This window comes from Temnothorax curvispinosus, unplaced genomic scaffold (genome assembly GCF_003070985.1).
Source record: "Temnothorax curvispinosus isolate PA1 unplaced genomic scaffold, ASM307098v1 QBEX01002956.1, whole genome shotgun sequence".
NCBI classification, from domain to species: domain Eukaryota; kingdom Metazoa; phylum Arthropoda; class Insecta; order Hymenoptera; family Formicidae; genus Temnothorax; species Temnothorax curvispinosus.
The window spans coordinates 133,747-150,203 of NW_020212736.1; the positions used below are offsets into that span (position 1 = coordinate 133,747).

The 16,457-nt window shown below is 32.7% G+C and overlaps 1 protein-coding gene across 2 annotated transcripts in view; it reads left to right on the plus strand.

Annotated features, from left to right (window-relative positions):
- The first annotated feature begins 14,785 nt into the window (after positions 1 to 14,785).
- The window catches only part of LOC112452114 (probable cytochrome P450 6a20), a 6,992-nt gene continuing 5,320 nt past the window's right edge, over positions 14,786 to 16,457 (plus strand). Inside the window, exons 1-2 of one of the 2 annotated variants that reach the window (XM_025012175.1) lie at positions 14,786 to 14,927; positions 16,120 to 16,286. In XM_025012175.1, the coding sequence (XP_024867943.1) occupies positions 16,127 to 16,286 (160 nt within the window). In that variant the 5' untranslated portion in view covers positions 14,786 to 14,927; positions 16,120 to 16,126. Of the gene's footprint in view, positions 14,928 to 16,011; positions 16,287 to 16,457 lie in introns of those variants that run through there. The other variant, XM_025012174.1, reaches the window with a different exon arrangement.

The following is a 16,457-nucleotide window of genomic DNA, read 5'->3' on the forward strand; positions in this document are numbered from 1 at the left end:
TTGTTGCTCGCTATTTTTAACAAATACGATTTTGTTGCTCCACCCTTGATTCTCAAAAACCACCCTTAGCTTATCTTACATCAGCACAACGCCTTAAAATCATAAATTAAACAGTTTCCCGAATTGATTACGTATCCCTGATTTTGTGGCTCGCTATTTTTAACAAATTCGGATTTATTGCTACATCTTGTTTTTATAAAATTTGCATTTTTATCATATTTTAGCTGATAACAATTTTGTTGTATAATAATTTTGTTATATGTACATTATGTTTTAAACATATTTTTGTATTCTAATATAAAATTTATTAAGTGTAATATTTTTCGTTAAATTACTTTTTTGCGTGTAATAAGATAGTATAAATTATTTAATTTTTTTTAAGGACAATGCAATAAATAAATCATATGTAACTAATAAGTAAGTTGTTCTGTTTTTTATATAATGTATAATTTATTTAATTATTGATGTACATAAGAATATGTGGATGTACTTGTTTGGTTTTCTTTATTTTTTTTTTCTGCTACTTGCAAATCATTATATTCTATCCAGTTTTCGGATCGCCGAGTTATTGCAGTGTAATGTCCGGTACATTTGTCAGTATCGGATCCTCGAGTCAGCATCGGTGGTTTTTTATAATCCACAATCCCTATCAATTTTAAATCATTTTCTTGATTTAGGGGATTTTTAATAGTGTTTGGTATGTCTTGTAATTTTATTGGTTCAGTTTTAGTGCCGAAATTACAGACATCAAATAACACTATGGATCCTGAAAAAGATTTGAGAAATATGTTAAAATACGTGAGAGTATGTGTTTATGAAAATAAGTACTTAACTCTTAACTTTTAAAATAATAACATAGTTTTATTTACCTATTTTGTGAAGTGATGTTGTTTCAAAACCTGGACAATTTTTTCGATAACATTTTTTTTTTCCTAATAATATAATGTGTTCATTTACAACATTATAAAAATTATCTTCTAGTATAATTTTTGAATCAATTTGTGCTACTGGTAATATTTTTTTTCGTGGTGGACATCCCATGTCGCAAATTGATTCCTCTTCGAAACTTGGTGTATTTTTAAAAAATAAACCAGCCAAATGTCCAACATTAGTTTCGCAATTAATTTGCACACAAGATTCTATTATTGGGTCCATTATTTGATCTTCCTTTAGAAAAATGGCCTTTAAAATTTGTGCTCGAAGTTTATATGTGTGGGCTCTAATACCCTTAGCCAAAATGTCATTTGCCATTTCAAATAATGGATTCTCTGTTGCACGTATCTATGTGATTAAAAAAAAAGTTATATTACCTATGTGTGTATATGTATATATTTATTTTTTATGTAAAATTAATTAATCGTGTCCAAATATAATATTGCAATTGGAAATATATCTTAAGTATTATAATATAAGATTGCCAACGTTGTATTAAATAATTAAAATGTAAAAAATTAAAATCTTTGAATTGTAAATTTGAATACTTTTAATCTAATTTTATACTTCAAAAACTATTTTATAACAATTATGGTATAGAAGTAGATCGTCAGTGTAGAATTAATACAATTTTTTATTTTTTTAAATTCGTCCCAACTGACTATAAAATTTTGTTAAATCTAACACAACGTTTCGACCACAGATTTTGGTCCTTCTCAAGTGTTATAAGTTTTTAATTTCTTTTACATAACATTATAAAATTTTTAATACACCGACCTAGAGAAGCGTCAACTCATGTCATGTATGTGTCAAATCATGTCTATAACGTGACTAAGTTCAAATATATGTAACATACAATATGATTAAATCACAACCGACAAGATCTATTTCTATGTAAAAGAAATTAAAAGCTTCTAACACTTAAGAAGGACCAAAATGTATGGTCAAAACGTTGTGTAAGATCTAACAAAATTTATCAGTCAGTTTGGTCAAATTTAAAAAATAAAAAATTATTTTATAATAATTATACACTTAAACATTATTTAAAATTATATTTAAAAATATTTAAAATTATACTTATTAATATTATACTTAAAACTGTTATACTTAAAAATATTTAAATTTTGACTTGGAAGAAAAAAAATAATATACCTTGTCTGCAAAATGTTTGTAGTCTGACAGTATTACAAGTAAAATTTGTAAAAGGCTGTCAAAGGCACAAGTATTCGTCAAAGAATAATTTGTGCCTTCTAGACAAACTGCTTGAAGTTTCATGGTATTCCCGTTTTTAATAATAGGTAATTTTGTGCTTTTACTCCATGTTAAAGAATCTTGTATGTTGTGTTTATTTTGGCCTAAATATCTTGCTGTACGTTTCTTTTTTTCATCATTTAATCCTCGCCAGTTTTCTGTTTTTTGCATAGCAAGAACTTCTTCCGAGTTTTTCAATACGGAACACGATACGCAAATACGTTTTTGTCCGTATCCTTCTTCTTTATCGTAAGCTACCGAGCATTCTTTTATTGCATGTACTGGTATTTTACAAATTACACAAATGTGTGCACCAGTCGGCATGTCGTTGTTGTTGCAAGCTGGACATTTCGTAGCTTCTTGTATATTGGTTTCAACACTTTCTATTTCCTCTGTTTCGTTGATACATGAATCTATATCATTTTCATTCTTTGAAAACAAATTTTCTTCTGACAATGAGTCCACAATTTTCAGTTTGCCATGTAAAAAATCTAAATGAATTTTTAAAAATTCGTCTACTCTAATGGGCAAAGTATAATTTTTTAAAACATTATTTTTCAAATTATTGAATTCGCCCTCGACTGCTGCGCTGGACGCTGGTATTCGTCCATATCCAAACTCATCACGGCAAACACATGACCACAAGGGAAATACATTTACATCCTTTAAGAGCTGTTGTGCTAAAAGTGGGAAATATTGCGCGTTGTCACGATCGCCAATTTGTTTTACATTATTTTCCACTTCTTTATAAATTTGTGCGCCCCATTCAGACCATTCATTATCTTCATTTTCACTCAAGTCATCAAAATTTAGATTTGTTTCCTCCAAATTTTCATTATTTTCATAATTTGACATATCTATAACATATTAGCAAACGCATGTAATTTTTAAATATACGGAAAAAATGTCTTTTTTTTTTAATTTAAATAAATAAAATATAAATTGCAATTAAATAAATTAAAAATATTTGCATATTTTATATTCTGTGTTAATAGACGTTACGATATAAATTATAATATAAATGAACTTTTGCAACACTTTTGAGATAAATTGATTTTTTTAATATAAATGTATTTATATTAAAGAGTATATATATATATATATATATATATATATATGTATTTATTTTTTATTTAAAAAATCATTTTTTATTGAAAAATCAAATCAATATTTTTTTTCTAAATCAAATCATCTTAGAAATGTTGCAAAAGTTTACATATATAATTTTATATTTAAATATACAGAATGTTTCGAATTTCCTTAAATCTTTTATAGTAATTTAACAAAACTAAAAATTAATATTGTTATTGAAATAACAAAAAACTTACCAGTTATAATAGATTTTAATTTATTTTTTTCTTTTTCGCAGCAAGTTTCTTCACCACTTGCTAATTTACCTTCCGTTTCGCATCGTGCAATTGTTAATATGGCTTTCAACATTGTACTAGCTTCATCTATATTGCGACACATAATTAGTTGACCGATCGCAGCCATATAAAAAATTTTAATTCTTCGTGGAATGTTTTTTAAAAAATTTGCGTATATTTTTATGAAGTGCGCAACATCTATACGGATATAGCATTGTGGTATAGATTTATTTTTGCACGCATTTGCATAATCTTTTATTGTCGTGAAAGGTGTAAAGCATCGTATAACAGCATTTAATAATGCTAAAGAATAATCCACGACAACTTCCTGCGGATAAGGAGCACCCATTCTACACCATTCCAGTAACCAGAAGTGGATATTGTTGGTTGTGTGCCTTTCGGATAACATTTGTGTTACCGGAAATTGTTTGTCATTGTAATGTATAACTATATGATATAAAAAGATGTGGTTCGATAAAATTTTATCTGGTCTCATTAATTTTTTTACAATGCTACCTGTAGCATCGATATATATTGTACTTATATTTTTTAAGCAATATTTTCGATATACTTGTAGCTGGTGGTTAGTCCAATAATGAATGAAAAACGGATCTATGCCAATATTATGAATGCAATTAGTATAAGCGCTATATTTCATGATACATAAGGCTCTTATCGGATCGGCGTCAAAAAATTGCGATTTTCTGTACTCATTTTTTGCCACGTGCAATATTGTCGATTTGTGCAAATGCGGAGGTTCCGGATCTCCGTGTTCCATAAGTTTATTGGCTTTTTCAGCACGATATACTTCTATTGGTTTAATATTTAATTCTTTTCCAAGAATCGTTCTCAGTGGTTTTCTTAAATATCGTTTACCACATTTTCCAGTGCCTTTAAATATGTTACATTTTAAAAGCACAACTTCTGTATTGCGGTCTTCCGTTATGTCACATCGCAGATTACTACCACATTTGCAAGTACCTGAATAAAAAATTATTATTTTTTATGTAATTAACATTAAAAACAAACTTTTTTATCTTATCTGCAATTTTATATAATTATATATTATATAAAATAAATAAATAATTAAATAATTACATATTGTATAAAATAAATAAATGATTAAATAAATTACATATTATATAAAATATATAAAATTACTTTGTTTTTAATTATACTTATTTTATAGTTAAAAGAAAAAAAATTTATAATTAAAATTTTATATATAAATCTCATAGACTGGCTAAAATTTTATAATTACCATTTATATATCCAGATGTATCAGCATTGGATAAATAATGATTACGAAACCGAAATCCACATTTTATTTGTATTGCATCCCAAATTTTATGTGTAATGAAGTCTTCCCAAATTCCTGGGCGAAGAGTTTTCCACATTCTATTCCGCATTTTGTTTCGTTGCATACGTTTATATATTTTGTAAACAATTAATTGTTCGAACTCGTGTTTTGGTATTGTTATTACAAAATTAATGGGTACTGCATTAGTGAATTCCACAGACTTTTCATTTTCCGTACTATCACTTACATTTGAATTAATGCTATCACTCAAATTTAAATCATTTGTAGCATTCACATCTTTTTCATGACCAGTAAGTTGCTTGCGTATGCCATATCTGTTGCACGACACTATAGTATATAACGAAGCAGGCGTTACACGATTACCTAATGCGCTAGATATTTCGGACTACACTACATCATGTTTAGATACTATTTTATTTGATACTATGATACGATTTTTATATACTAAAACAGTATGAATAATATCTTCACTTCGAACTTTAGACGGACGTCCTCTTTTAGGATACATTTTGAACAGATGCGACTGATCTTACTGAAAACGTACGACTAAACGGCAACAGTAAGAAGCTCACGGTAAAGAATAAAATAATGAACGATCGACAGCTATTTCGCCAGACAAATGACAGTACCGCGAAACTGGCGACGCGACGCTAAGCTCGATTTCATAGCGAAAGAGCTGTCGATCATTCATTGTTTTACCAATCAATTCTTTTATGCTTATGTTTATGCGCTATGCAAGTTTGTCTGGATTGACCTTTAGTCAAGCGCAGTCAACGAATAAAACAAAAAGTGTATGAGTTTACATTCCTTTGTTCTATCGCGCCGTTACACAAGTTTTAACGATGACTATAGTAATTTATAACTTTTGACGCATAATGATCCATGTAAGTTGAATATGTAATTTGCATTATTGTTTCCATTTTATATTTGTTACCGGCAATTTATTTTGTTCCAGCATTAAATGTAATTTGATAAGGAAACCCAAATTAGAGATCAAAACGTCGTTTAACATTAATCAATTATTGCCAGTCAGGCCGATCAATAAATAACTTATTGAAATATTATTCAGTTTTAATAATATGGTTTAAGCCTTTAAGTTGTACTGTGCATACACGTCGTAACGTGAGAACAGTAAGCTCATAAGCAAGCTAAGATGCTAGATGCTATATCCGCTAGAACTAGGAATACGTGTCAAATATGGAAAGAGTCAGGAAACCAACTGGAAGAGTGGGGGGAGTCGAGCTCGAGCTCCGTGGCGGGAGAAAGAGCCACGAGTGGCCCGCGGGCCGCAGGTTAGACAGGCCTGAGTTAGAGTAACCACGGATATTTCTCATTAAATTTCAAATTTTATTAGAAAAGAATCCTTTTATTAATTATCGCCAAATTCAATATCAACTTTCCTTTAATAATATTTTATTAATTAAAAAAAAGTACATATTTTTTTATTAAGTGGATTTTCTCCCAATGCTATTGTTACAGCAAATGCTGCTATAGTATAGTTTGGCTTTTTCACAGAGGAAGTTTTATGAGCGCAATAAAATTTTGACGAAGCAATGTGCAAATTCCTGATTTGTACACTTGTTTATTTTTATATTTTGACAGAAATTTTACGGGCTTCATCCTCTTCCGGGTGCCGTTTCATTGAACTTTACGACCCGGGGGCAGGTCTTTAATCAATTCTTTTACTCAATATTAAGAAAAAAGAATCTCTTTTCACCGATTATCGTCAAATTCAATACTTTAATTCAATACTAATTTTTCTTTAATGATACTTTATCGATTAAAAAAAAGTCAGTCCAAAATTTCCAAATTTGCGGAAGTTAGAGTAACCACGGATATTTCTCATTAAATTTCAAATTTTATTAGAAAAGAATCCTTTTATTAATTATCGCCAAATTCAATATCAACTTTTCTTTAATAATATTTTATTAATTAAAAAAAAGTACATATTTTTTTATTAAGTGGATTTTCTCCCAATGCTATTGTTACAGCAAATGCTGCTGCAAATACGTACATCACACAATGCTAGGTCTGGCTGTTTTGTAACTTCTTCAAATATTTCATTATTCTGGGTTAGAACATGTGTCCTAGTAATATGTATTCTAGTAATAATAATCGGCAAAAATTATTTGTATTCTGCATTTTTCACTAATTTTAAGAAAGAAACATAAATTACGCTTAACGTTTGCTGATGGAAAAGAACTCGATAGGCTTTGTTTGTTGGAAAAGCATATACATATATATTTTAGTATAAACAATAAGATACACTCGTGAATAATTAAAGAATACCACGTGAACTGCGTGAGCGGGCTTACTTGCGACTTTAACGAAAAACTAAGAGACAGCGATCTACTTTGCACGCTCGTATGCTCAGGTCTACCAATCAGAAGAAAAATAAAAGTGCATGAAAACGTACTCTAATCTGAGTCCAACCAATAACTAAGCGTCTTGAACATGTCAATTTCAACACCTCCTCTTGTTCATGACGTCATCCTTAAAGTCTTTAAGTGACCTGAGATCTTCGCCCATGGTAATCCTTTTGTTAACAGGTCAGCTACCTGCTCATCCGTAGGTATGTAGGTGACTATTACGTTTCCAGCCTCTTGCTCTTGTCTGATACGGTGAAAACGTACTCCTATATGTTTACTCCTCTTGTGAAACTCTAGGTTCTTTGATAAGGCTATTGCTGCTTGATTGTCTACCTTCAGCTCTGTCTCCTTCTCTTGCTCCAGGCCAAGGGATTTCAGAAGTGACCGCAACTACAAGAGTTCTTTTAACGCTTCTGCCATAGACATATATTCAGCCTCTGATGATGAGAGCGCCGTGACCCTCTGTAAGCTTGATGACCATGCTATCGGTCCACCATACTGCATAAAGATGTATCCAGAAGTCGACTTCCTCGCCACTGGATCTCCAGCATAATCGGAATCGCAATATCCTATTAACTTATCTTGCGTTTTTCCGTTATAACATAATGAGAGGTTAATTGTTCCTTTTAAATACCTCATAACTTGCTTAGTTGCTCTCCAATGTATATCTGACGGGTTGTTCGCAAATCGAGCAAGTTTGCCCACTATATAAGCAATATCCGGTCTTGATATTTGAGCAATATAGTTCAGACATCCAATTGCCTCTCGATAGGGGTATCTCTTCTCAGTGACGGCTTCTTCTTCTTTCAGCTCTGACAGATTGATTGAACTATTCACTGGTGATGACACCGTTTTGCAATCTTCCATGCCAAAACGACGTAACACTCGAGATATGTACCCTTGTTGATTAATGCTGATAGTTTTCATTTTTCTATCCCGCTTAATCTCCATGCCAACGTAACAAGATGGCTCACCACAAGTAATTTCAAATTTCCTTTTTAACGCGGAAATGAAAAACTCCAGTGATTTCTTCCTTTTACAGGCTATCAGTCCATCATCAACGAACAAACATAGAATCATCCATTCATCTGTATCTTCATTTTTCACAAAAATGCATGGATCTGAATCCGACTGTATTAAACCATATTCTGCCGCAAAATCATTGAAAGTGTCATTCCAGTTTCTAGATGCCTGTTTAAGTCCATACAGGCTTATCTTCAGACGACAAACTCGATTCGTTCCATCTTCATACCCCTCTGGTTGATGCATGTAGATGCTTTCTTCAAGTGGACCGTTGAGGAATGCCGTTTTAATATCGAATTGTACGATATCCATATCAAATTTAGCTGCTATTGCTAAAACGGTTCTTACGGACTCGTAACGCACTACAGGAGAGAATGTTTCAAAATAGTCAACTCCTTTCGTTTGGTTAAAACCTCGAGCAACTAACCTTGCTTTGTAGCGCTCAATAACTCCATTAGGTTTCAATTTGGATTTGAAAACCCATTTACATGAGACCGCAGACCGATCCTTCGGCAATTCTTCCAATTCCCATGCTTGATTCTTGCTCAATGACGACATCTCTTCATCCATGGCTTTCTTCCAAAGATGTGCATCTTCTCTACTTATTGCATCTTCATACGAGACTGGATCCATTGATACTTTCATCGCAGCTATGTATGCTGATTTATTTGATTTACTTCTTAGTTCTCTATCCGTCGCAGGTACTGGTTTCTGGAAATTCTTCGAACCTACTGGTCGTCCTTTCTTTTTCTCTCTTGATCCTGTTTCTTCATCGGCGTTGTCTATTTTCTGCTCCGAATCATCATCCACGTTTGTTTCATCTTCATCCTTTTCTGCAATTGACGGTTCTTCATATACCTCCTCTGGTTCATCAGATGGTATGGGAAATAAAACTTGATCCCTGTCCATTTCGTCCTGAATCACGACATCAGAGACTCTTTCTACAATCTTTTTGACAGGATCAAAAACTCGATATACTTTATCGGTTAAACAATCGTATCCGACAAAGATTGCTTTTCTTGACTTCGGATCCATTTTCCGTCTCATCGTATTTGGAATATGTACAAAAGCCTTTGCACCAAAGACTCTTAAATGAGAAACATCAGGCTTTCTACCATACCATTCGCTATATGGCGTTGTGTTCAATATTCCTCGATTCGGAACTCGATTTCTTAGATATGCTGCCGTGCCAATAGCTTCCGTCCAGAGTAGATGACAATCCGTTCTTGATAAATTTGTATTAAACAGCATGGATCGAGCAGTATCACATAAAGTTCTATTTTCCCGTTCTGCCATTCCATTACATTGTTTGACATTTGGTGGTGACAGTTCATGAATAATGCCCATTGACTTAAGAACTTCTCTTACGTTTTCATTGACGTACTCTGTTCCATTGTCCGTCCTCAGAGAAATTGCCTTTCTTCCTGTTTCTCTCTCCGCGTCGATGAAGAACTGCTTTAATATACTTGACACCTCATCCTTCGTCTTCATGAAGAAAACTCGGCGATATCCAGATGCTTCGTCTTTCATCGTGAGGAAATATCTGCATTTATTCCATGACACCACTCCGATATGGCACACGTCAGAATGAAATCGTTGGCCAGGCAAACAATCTCGCTTTTCTCGATTGGGATGTCGACTTATTGTTTGCTTACCATAATGACACGATTCACAATCGTTCTTATCTGAAAAAGTTACTTCAAGACCTTCTGTTAAATCATTTTTATACATTGCTCGTATTACAGTATCACTTACGTGTCCCAATCGTTGATGCCATAATCCAACTGACCAAGCTACATTTGCAGAAATCAATGGTGGCTTGACTCGAATATAAGGAATGTATTGATTTCCAATCCTTTCTCCACCTATCATGGTTTGTCGCCCCTTACTTAATCGCATGATTCCATTTCCGTGATAAAAACTATATCCTTTATTTATTTCCATGAACGTTGTCGAAAATAAGGATGCAGCGCCCATCTCTTTCGCATAATACACATTTTCCCACGTACGTTTCTCCCATCTCTTGCCATCATTTGATTTTTCAACAGCGATGTTGCTTATATGGGTTGCCTGTAAAGATTTACCATTTGCGACATTTAATATTAACGGTGTATTGAGCTTACGTAACGACGAAAACCATTCCATGTTTCCTGTCAAATGAACGCTTGCTCCCGAATCTGCAAGAATTTTATTTTCTTCGTTTATCTTGAAGGCTGACGATGCTGACAGACCAGTTTCTTCTTTTTGATCCTTTGATTTCTCATTTGTCTTCTTTTCTTCAGATGACGCCGATTTCTCCAATTTCGACCAACAATCTTTTTGCAAGTGTCCCTTTTTGCCACACTTGTGACATTTTCCTTGAAATCTCTTGTTTATCGTCTTCTTTGCTTGATTACTTCCTGGTTGCGATTGAGCCTTAAAAACTTCACGCGATGTTTCAATTGAACGCTCAGTAATGCTTCTCTCCACATTCGTGAGCTTTTCCAGAAAAGATTCCAGTGATATATCTTCTGATAAAAGTGACCAGCTTGTGACGAAATTATCAAATTCTTTTGGTAGACAGCCAAGGATTTTTGCCATCATGAGTTTTTCATTGAAATTTCTTCCAAAGTCGTCAGATTCTAACGCTTCGATTCGACGAGCGATAACCTTAAGCCCTGCTACGAACGTACCGACCGTACTATCCGGTTTCCATGAGTAACTAAAGAATTCACGCAGTAATTCCAAAAGAACATTTAATGTTTTCAGTTCATTAATAGCTTTAATTCTTTTTAAAATGTCCGCTGACGATTCACAATCACATACTTGTCATACTTGATCAAATGTCGTATCATCTAGCGTTGACCGAATGATCGAACGAGCTTTACTATCTTTCGCTTTCCATTCTTCTATTTCTTTCCTATTCGTTGTGGTGTCACTCGCATCTCTTATCTCTCGTGGTTTGTCTGCAATTCCACTGGCGATTTCCCATATTCGGTGACTTTCTAACGCATCCCGAATCTCAATCTTCCAGCGGTTGTATGATGCCTTTGAAAGCTTCGTCACTCGAATTTCTCGACTAAAACTTTCTTCTGCCATGGTTTCTTCAGATAACCACGGAAACAAATACGCTTGTTCTTTACGAACACTCACTGTATCGTCTCTCTCTCTTTTAACCTCAACACAGTTCGCACCGACGAGACGAACAGCGCTTAAGTCTCATAATCTGATGGAAAAGAACTCGATAGGCTTTGTTTGTTGGAAAAGCATATACATATATATTTTAGTATAAACAATGAGATACACTCGTGAATAACTAAAGAATTCCACGTGAACTACGTGAGCGGGCTTAAGGTGAAAGCACATAAAATTGCAGGAGCCATGAGCAGAATGCAGAAGCCATATGCGCATGCGCTGTGGTATCTGTAGAGCTCTACAAATACCATAGCGCATGCGCATATGGCTTCTGCATTCTGCTCAAGGCTCCTGCAATTTTATGTGCTTCCACCTTTACTTGCGACTTTTACCAAAAACTAAGAGACAGCGATCCGCACGCACGCTCGTATATGCTCAGGTCTACCAATCAGAAGAAAAATAAAAGTGCATGAAAACGTACTCTAATCTGAGTCCAACCAATAACTAAGCGTCTTGAACATGTCAATTTCAACAATATCTTTATTAAAAAATGTATGTTTCCGGTACAATTTCCCGTAAAACCTATGTTAAAAATGCCAACTTTGAGATTTAATATCTTAAAAACTAGACGTCAGATCTTCTCAAAATTGCAAATTTAAGTGTATTTAGGTTTTCTTTATAATATAGTTTTAATTCAGATTTTTTTCTTTGACATGCTCTGATGGCCCAATAACCTTAAAGGAAGAATAGCTTGTATTATATAATGATTTTACTATTAAGGAAAAAAAGAATTTTTCCACATTAAACTTTGATAACATGTGGAAAGAGAGTCTACACACATCAGTCTAATCATATTGCGAAGTATCCTAATTTAACATTATAGTTCATTAGTAATTATGAGAAACATAACATTTAATTTAATTTTAATTAATTTCTTTATGTACTGTCAATAAGTTATTTTTCAAAAATTAATAACGTAACTTAAAAAAAGACTTACATGTTGGCCAAGAGTGGATTTCTATTATCATTTATCATTTTTACTTCTTTCTGTTCTTTATTTCTTTAACTTAATATCTTTTGTATATAAAATATATTTCCATTTTATTTTTAAGTATGAAAAGGGACATATAAGCGGCGAGATATAATATACACGTGTAGGCATGATTCTCGCGGCGCGGCTGCTGGCGACGGCGCCCAAATTAGACCTGATAATTTAGAATATTTAATTCAATTTTTTTGTATTAATAATTAAAATAAAAAAGATTATTTACATAAATATTTATTACCTATTTCATGAAATTTTTACGTTTTAATTGTGACATAATTAAGAGACACGGATAATGTTTCGCGCCTAGTGCGGAAAGAGACACGCGAAGACGCGAGTAAGACGCGCGAGCCGATCGTACAATAGAATTTTACGATTCTCGTGGCTGGCGACGCTAGCTCGAGCAAGAAAGAGACGGCAGATGTATGTCTGCGCTCTTAGGCCGCTCGAAGCTGGCCGAACGACGAGCGCACAGCCGCCGCACACGTACACGGCTGCTCGCTTATGTGCGCTGTGCTGCTGCTTGCTGTAAAGTCCCTTGCACAATGCCAGGCAACAAGCAATAGGAACAGGGAATAGAAATCAGAAATCATGTATAAATGTAAAATAAACAGTGACACAGGCAATAGACACAGAGTTTCCGTCAGGTTGGAAATTCTGTGCCTATTGCCCCCGTTGTCAACAAATTTTTAAGGTTATAATTAACCATTTTTTGGTTATTTCCAGATCCTATTGCTTGTTGCCTGGCATTGTGCAAGGGGCTTAAGCGGCTTAAATCTAGCATAAATACAGGATCGCTGGAATGCTACCGAATTGGTAGTATGCGGTAGCGTGTGAAACTACCGCATTTCAGCGATCCTGTATTTATTAACACTTGGCCACGGCCAAGGTTAAGCCGTGCCGAGCAAGCGAGAGAGAGAATATTATTCTCTTTTTCTCGCTCTGAATCAGCAGATACGATCGACACGGATAAATTTATTTTCGATGTAGATTCATATAAATGCAAGAGAATAAAAATTGGTGATTAGTCCATATTACATATCCTCTTCTTGTAATTAACTTTACTCGTAAAGAACTCAAAAGTGATACGTATATAATTTTTTCTGAATGTAAAAATTTTTTATAATATGTATTCTTTATTCTCTTATAAAATGAAACAAAGTAGTATTATATAAGAACTGATATAATCAGAAGAACTGATATATTCTGATAGTATCAAAATTATTCGAAGAACTTTTAATTCATTTAGATCGGGTATTGTAAAGATTAAACAAATATAATTTTAAATTGAATTTTGAAAAGGCTTTGAAACATACATCATTGATATTGTATTTTAAGTTTCAAAATTTTTTGCCACAAAAAAATTTTGTTAATTGTTTAAACAATACTAATTATTTAAATAACAAAAAATCATACTCAAACTGTTAACGGTGATCCCTTCTAACATATAAAAAATTTTGAGTTGTTTGACAATACATGCAAAGTCTTCAATCAAGAAAACAAAATTATACTACATATAGCTATAGGTAAAACATCCTTAAGTTAAGGACATATTTATTCGGACAACATTTTTACATCATGACTGATCATAAGGCTTTAACATTTTTCACATGCTTTAGATTCACGATGGTACTTTCGAATCTGACAAATTTAGTCGGCGCGCAGTCAAGGTTGAAAGATATGTGAAATAAAAATAAAAATAAAACTTTCGCGCATTATTTACCGCGCTTGGTTTCTTAGTTAGCCCGTTTTCTATATTCGTGAATTTCTATTAGAGCCTATACTTCAAATTTTGAGTATTTTGTGTTATCTTATTTTCTTAATATTTTATTGAAAATTTAGTTTACCCCTTTATTTATTGTTTATTATAAATAAGTCACTATTCCTTCAGTTAGAGGTTAGTTTATTTTATAATAATAAGTATTTAACAAATTGTGGCAAAAATATAAGTTGGGACAAAAGTATCAGTCTGTTACTTTTGTCCCAAAAGTAATAATTGTTATTGGTGTTGATTTCTATTTATTTATATATGTATTTTTTAAATAAAAATATTTTTATTATTATTTAAAAATGCCAAATATACAAAAAAGAAAAACAAATAAAGGTTTAGCAACGTCTGTTTAAAATAATTTTAAACGTCTAGAACTATTTAAAAAAGTTTTTAAAAAATAAAACCTTTTGCTACATTAATTATATTGTTGCGCCCGTGCCGGGACGCCCGGTAGAAGCCCGAAAAGCAGTCGCGAAGCGCTGCGTGACGTCGTGCCTGACGACGAGCTGTTGCGATATTATTTGTTTACATTTGCCGTCTGTCAAATTCTTCGCTGGGCCTTCGTGGCGAACAGACGTGTTCACGAGCCCTTCGTTGTATTCGCATATTTCCATTGAACGAGTTCCTTTCTACCAGAGAGAGTCTTTATTCCCGACAACGGGATCGCGCGCCGCGTTCGCGAGTGTGTGCGTGAGTGTGTGTGCAGCGAACGCGCGGACGAGCGTAACAATATGTTCGTTTTTATTTTATTTTATCTTATTGAAATCAACCTTGAGCTCTGTTACAACCAGCCCTAGGGGTAGGGACAATCGTAACAAATTCGATCTTCATAAAATTTGATTTTTCTAAGTAATTATAAAATGTGAATGAATTTTATTTATACCATAATGTAAGTAAAGAATGTATTTACCTTATGAAAGAATGTATTTATTTTATAAAAAAGAAAAAGTTTATATATAATATATAAATAAGTAAATCGAAGATATCAATTCAAATGAGCAAAATGTTACGTTTGTCCCTGGTCTCCCCTACTATAAAAAAATTAGAATGTGAAATATTTGTTCTTTGTATTTAACAAAAAAAAATTTTTAGACACCCTTGCATTTTTGCTATATATCGTAGGGGTGAAATGTATATAGAGGAAAGTCCCCTATTATGAGATAGGCGATAACGAGGTTTTTGCTAAACTAATAGGTTCTATCTGCTGGTTCCATCATGAACTTATTGCCCTTAGAGTAAAACCTATTTAGTGGAAAATTCATTATTTGATCGTGCGTGCACTCGTCTATTACATTTTGCTTCCTCATAGAGGAAGCTTTGTTTTCATAAACTTCGTATATGGACCTTTGATCGCATATATAAAACTAAATCTAATTAACCAAATGTTAATGAATTATGTATGAAATAGGGGTAGAAGAAACTAAAGAAAAGATTGTTTTTTGAGTTTTTAATGTCAATATGTTCAGTGTTCTAAAACGTCGAAATATTGCATTAAAAAAAATGTCGTGTGTATGTATTTATGTACGTCTGTGCCAAATTTATAGAAATTTCTATAACTCCCAAAGAGATTTACCAAATCTTAACCAATTGTATATGAAATAGGGGTAGAAAAAACTGAAGAATATAATAGAATTAATAAAAATTGTTAATAATAAAGAGGTTACCGATTTCTGTTAAAAAAACAGCCAAACTTACTAAAATTTCTATAACTCAAGAACTGATTAACCAAATTTTAAAGAATTATTATGAAACAGGGGTAAAAAAACTGAAGAATCGTTTTTATTTCCGCTCTTGTTTTATTGAGCTTATAAATTTTTATATTTATAACATCTATGCGCAAGATCGTTATAGGGATCGTCTTTTATAGTACGCTATCTTTTTATTATTTCATTTTTATAAAAGGTTGGTTTTTTTTCTTTCTTTAGATTCACTATGGCATTTATCGAATTAATCATCATTGCCCTGAGCGCTCTATATATTTATTATAAGTTTGTCATCTTCAATTTTTGGCGAAAAAGAAACGTTTTTTATATCGAACCCGTTGTGCCAACTGGAAACATAACGACATTAATAACTGGAAAACAGCAAATAGGCGAGTACACTGAGAAAAAAATGTTGTTAATTTGACTAAACTTGTTTAGTTGTAGTAATTTGTTTAATGCAAATATTAATATATTTAAATCAAATATACGTGAGTAATATCAAGAAATTCTGAATCTATTTAAATATTGTTGCGTGCGCGCCGCCCGGTATACTTCTCTGA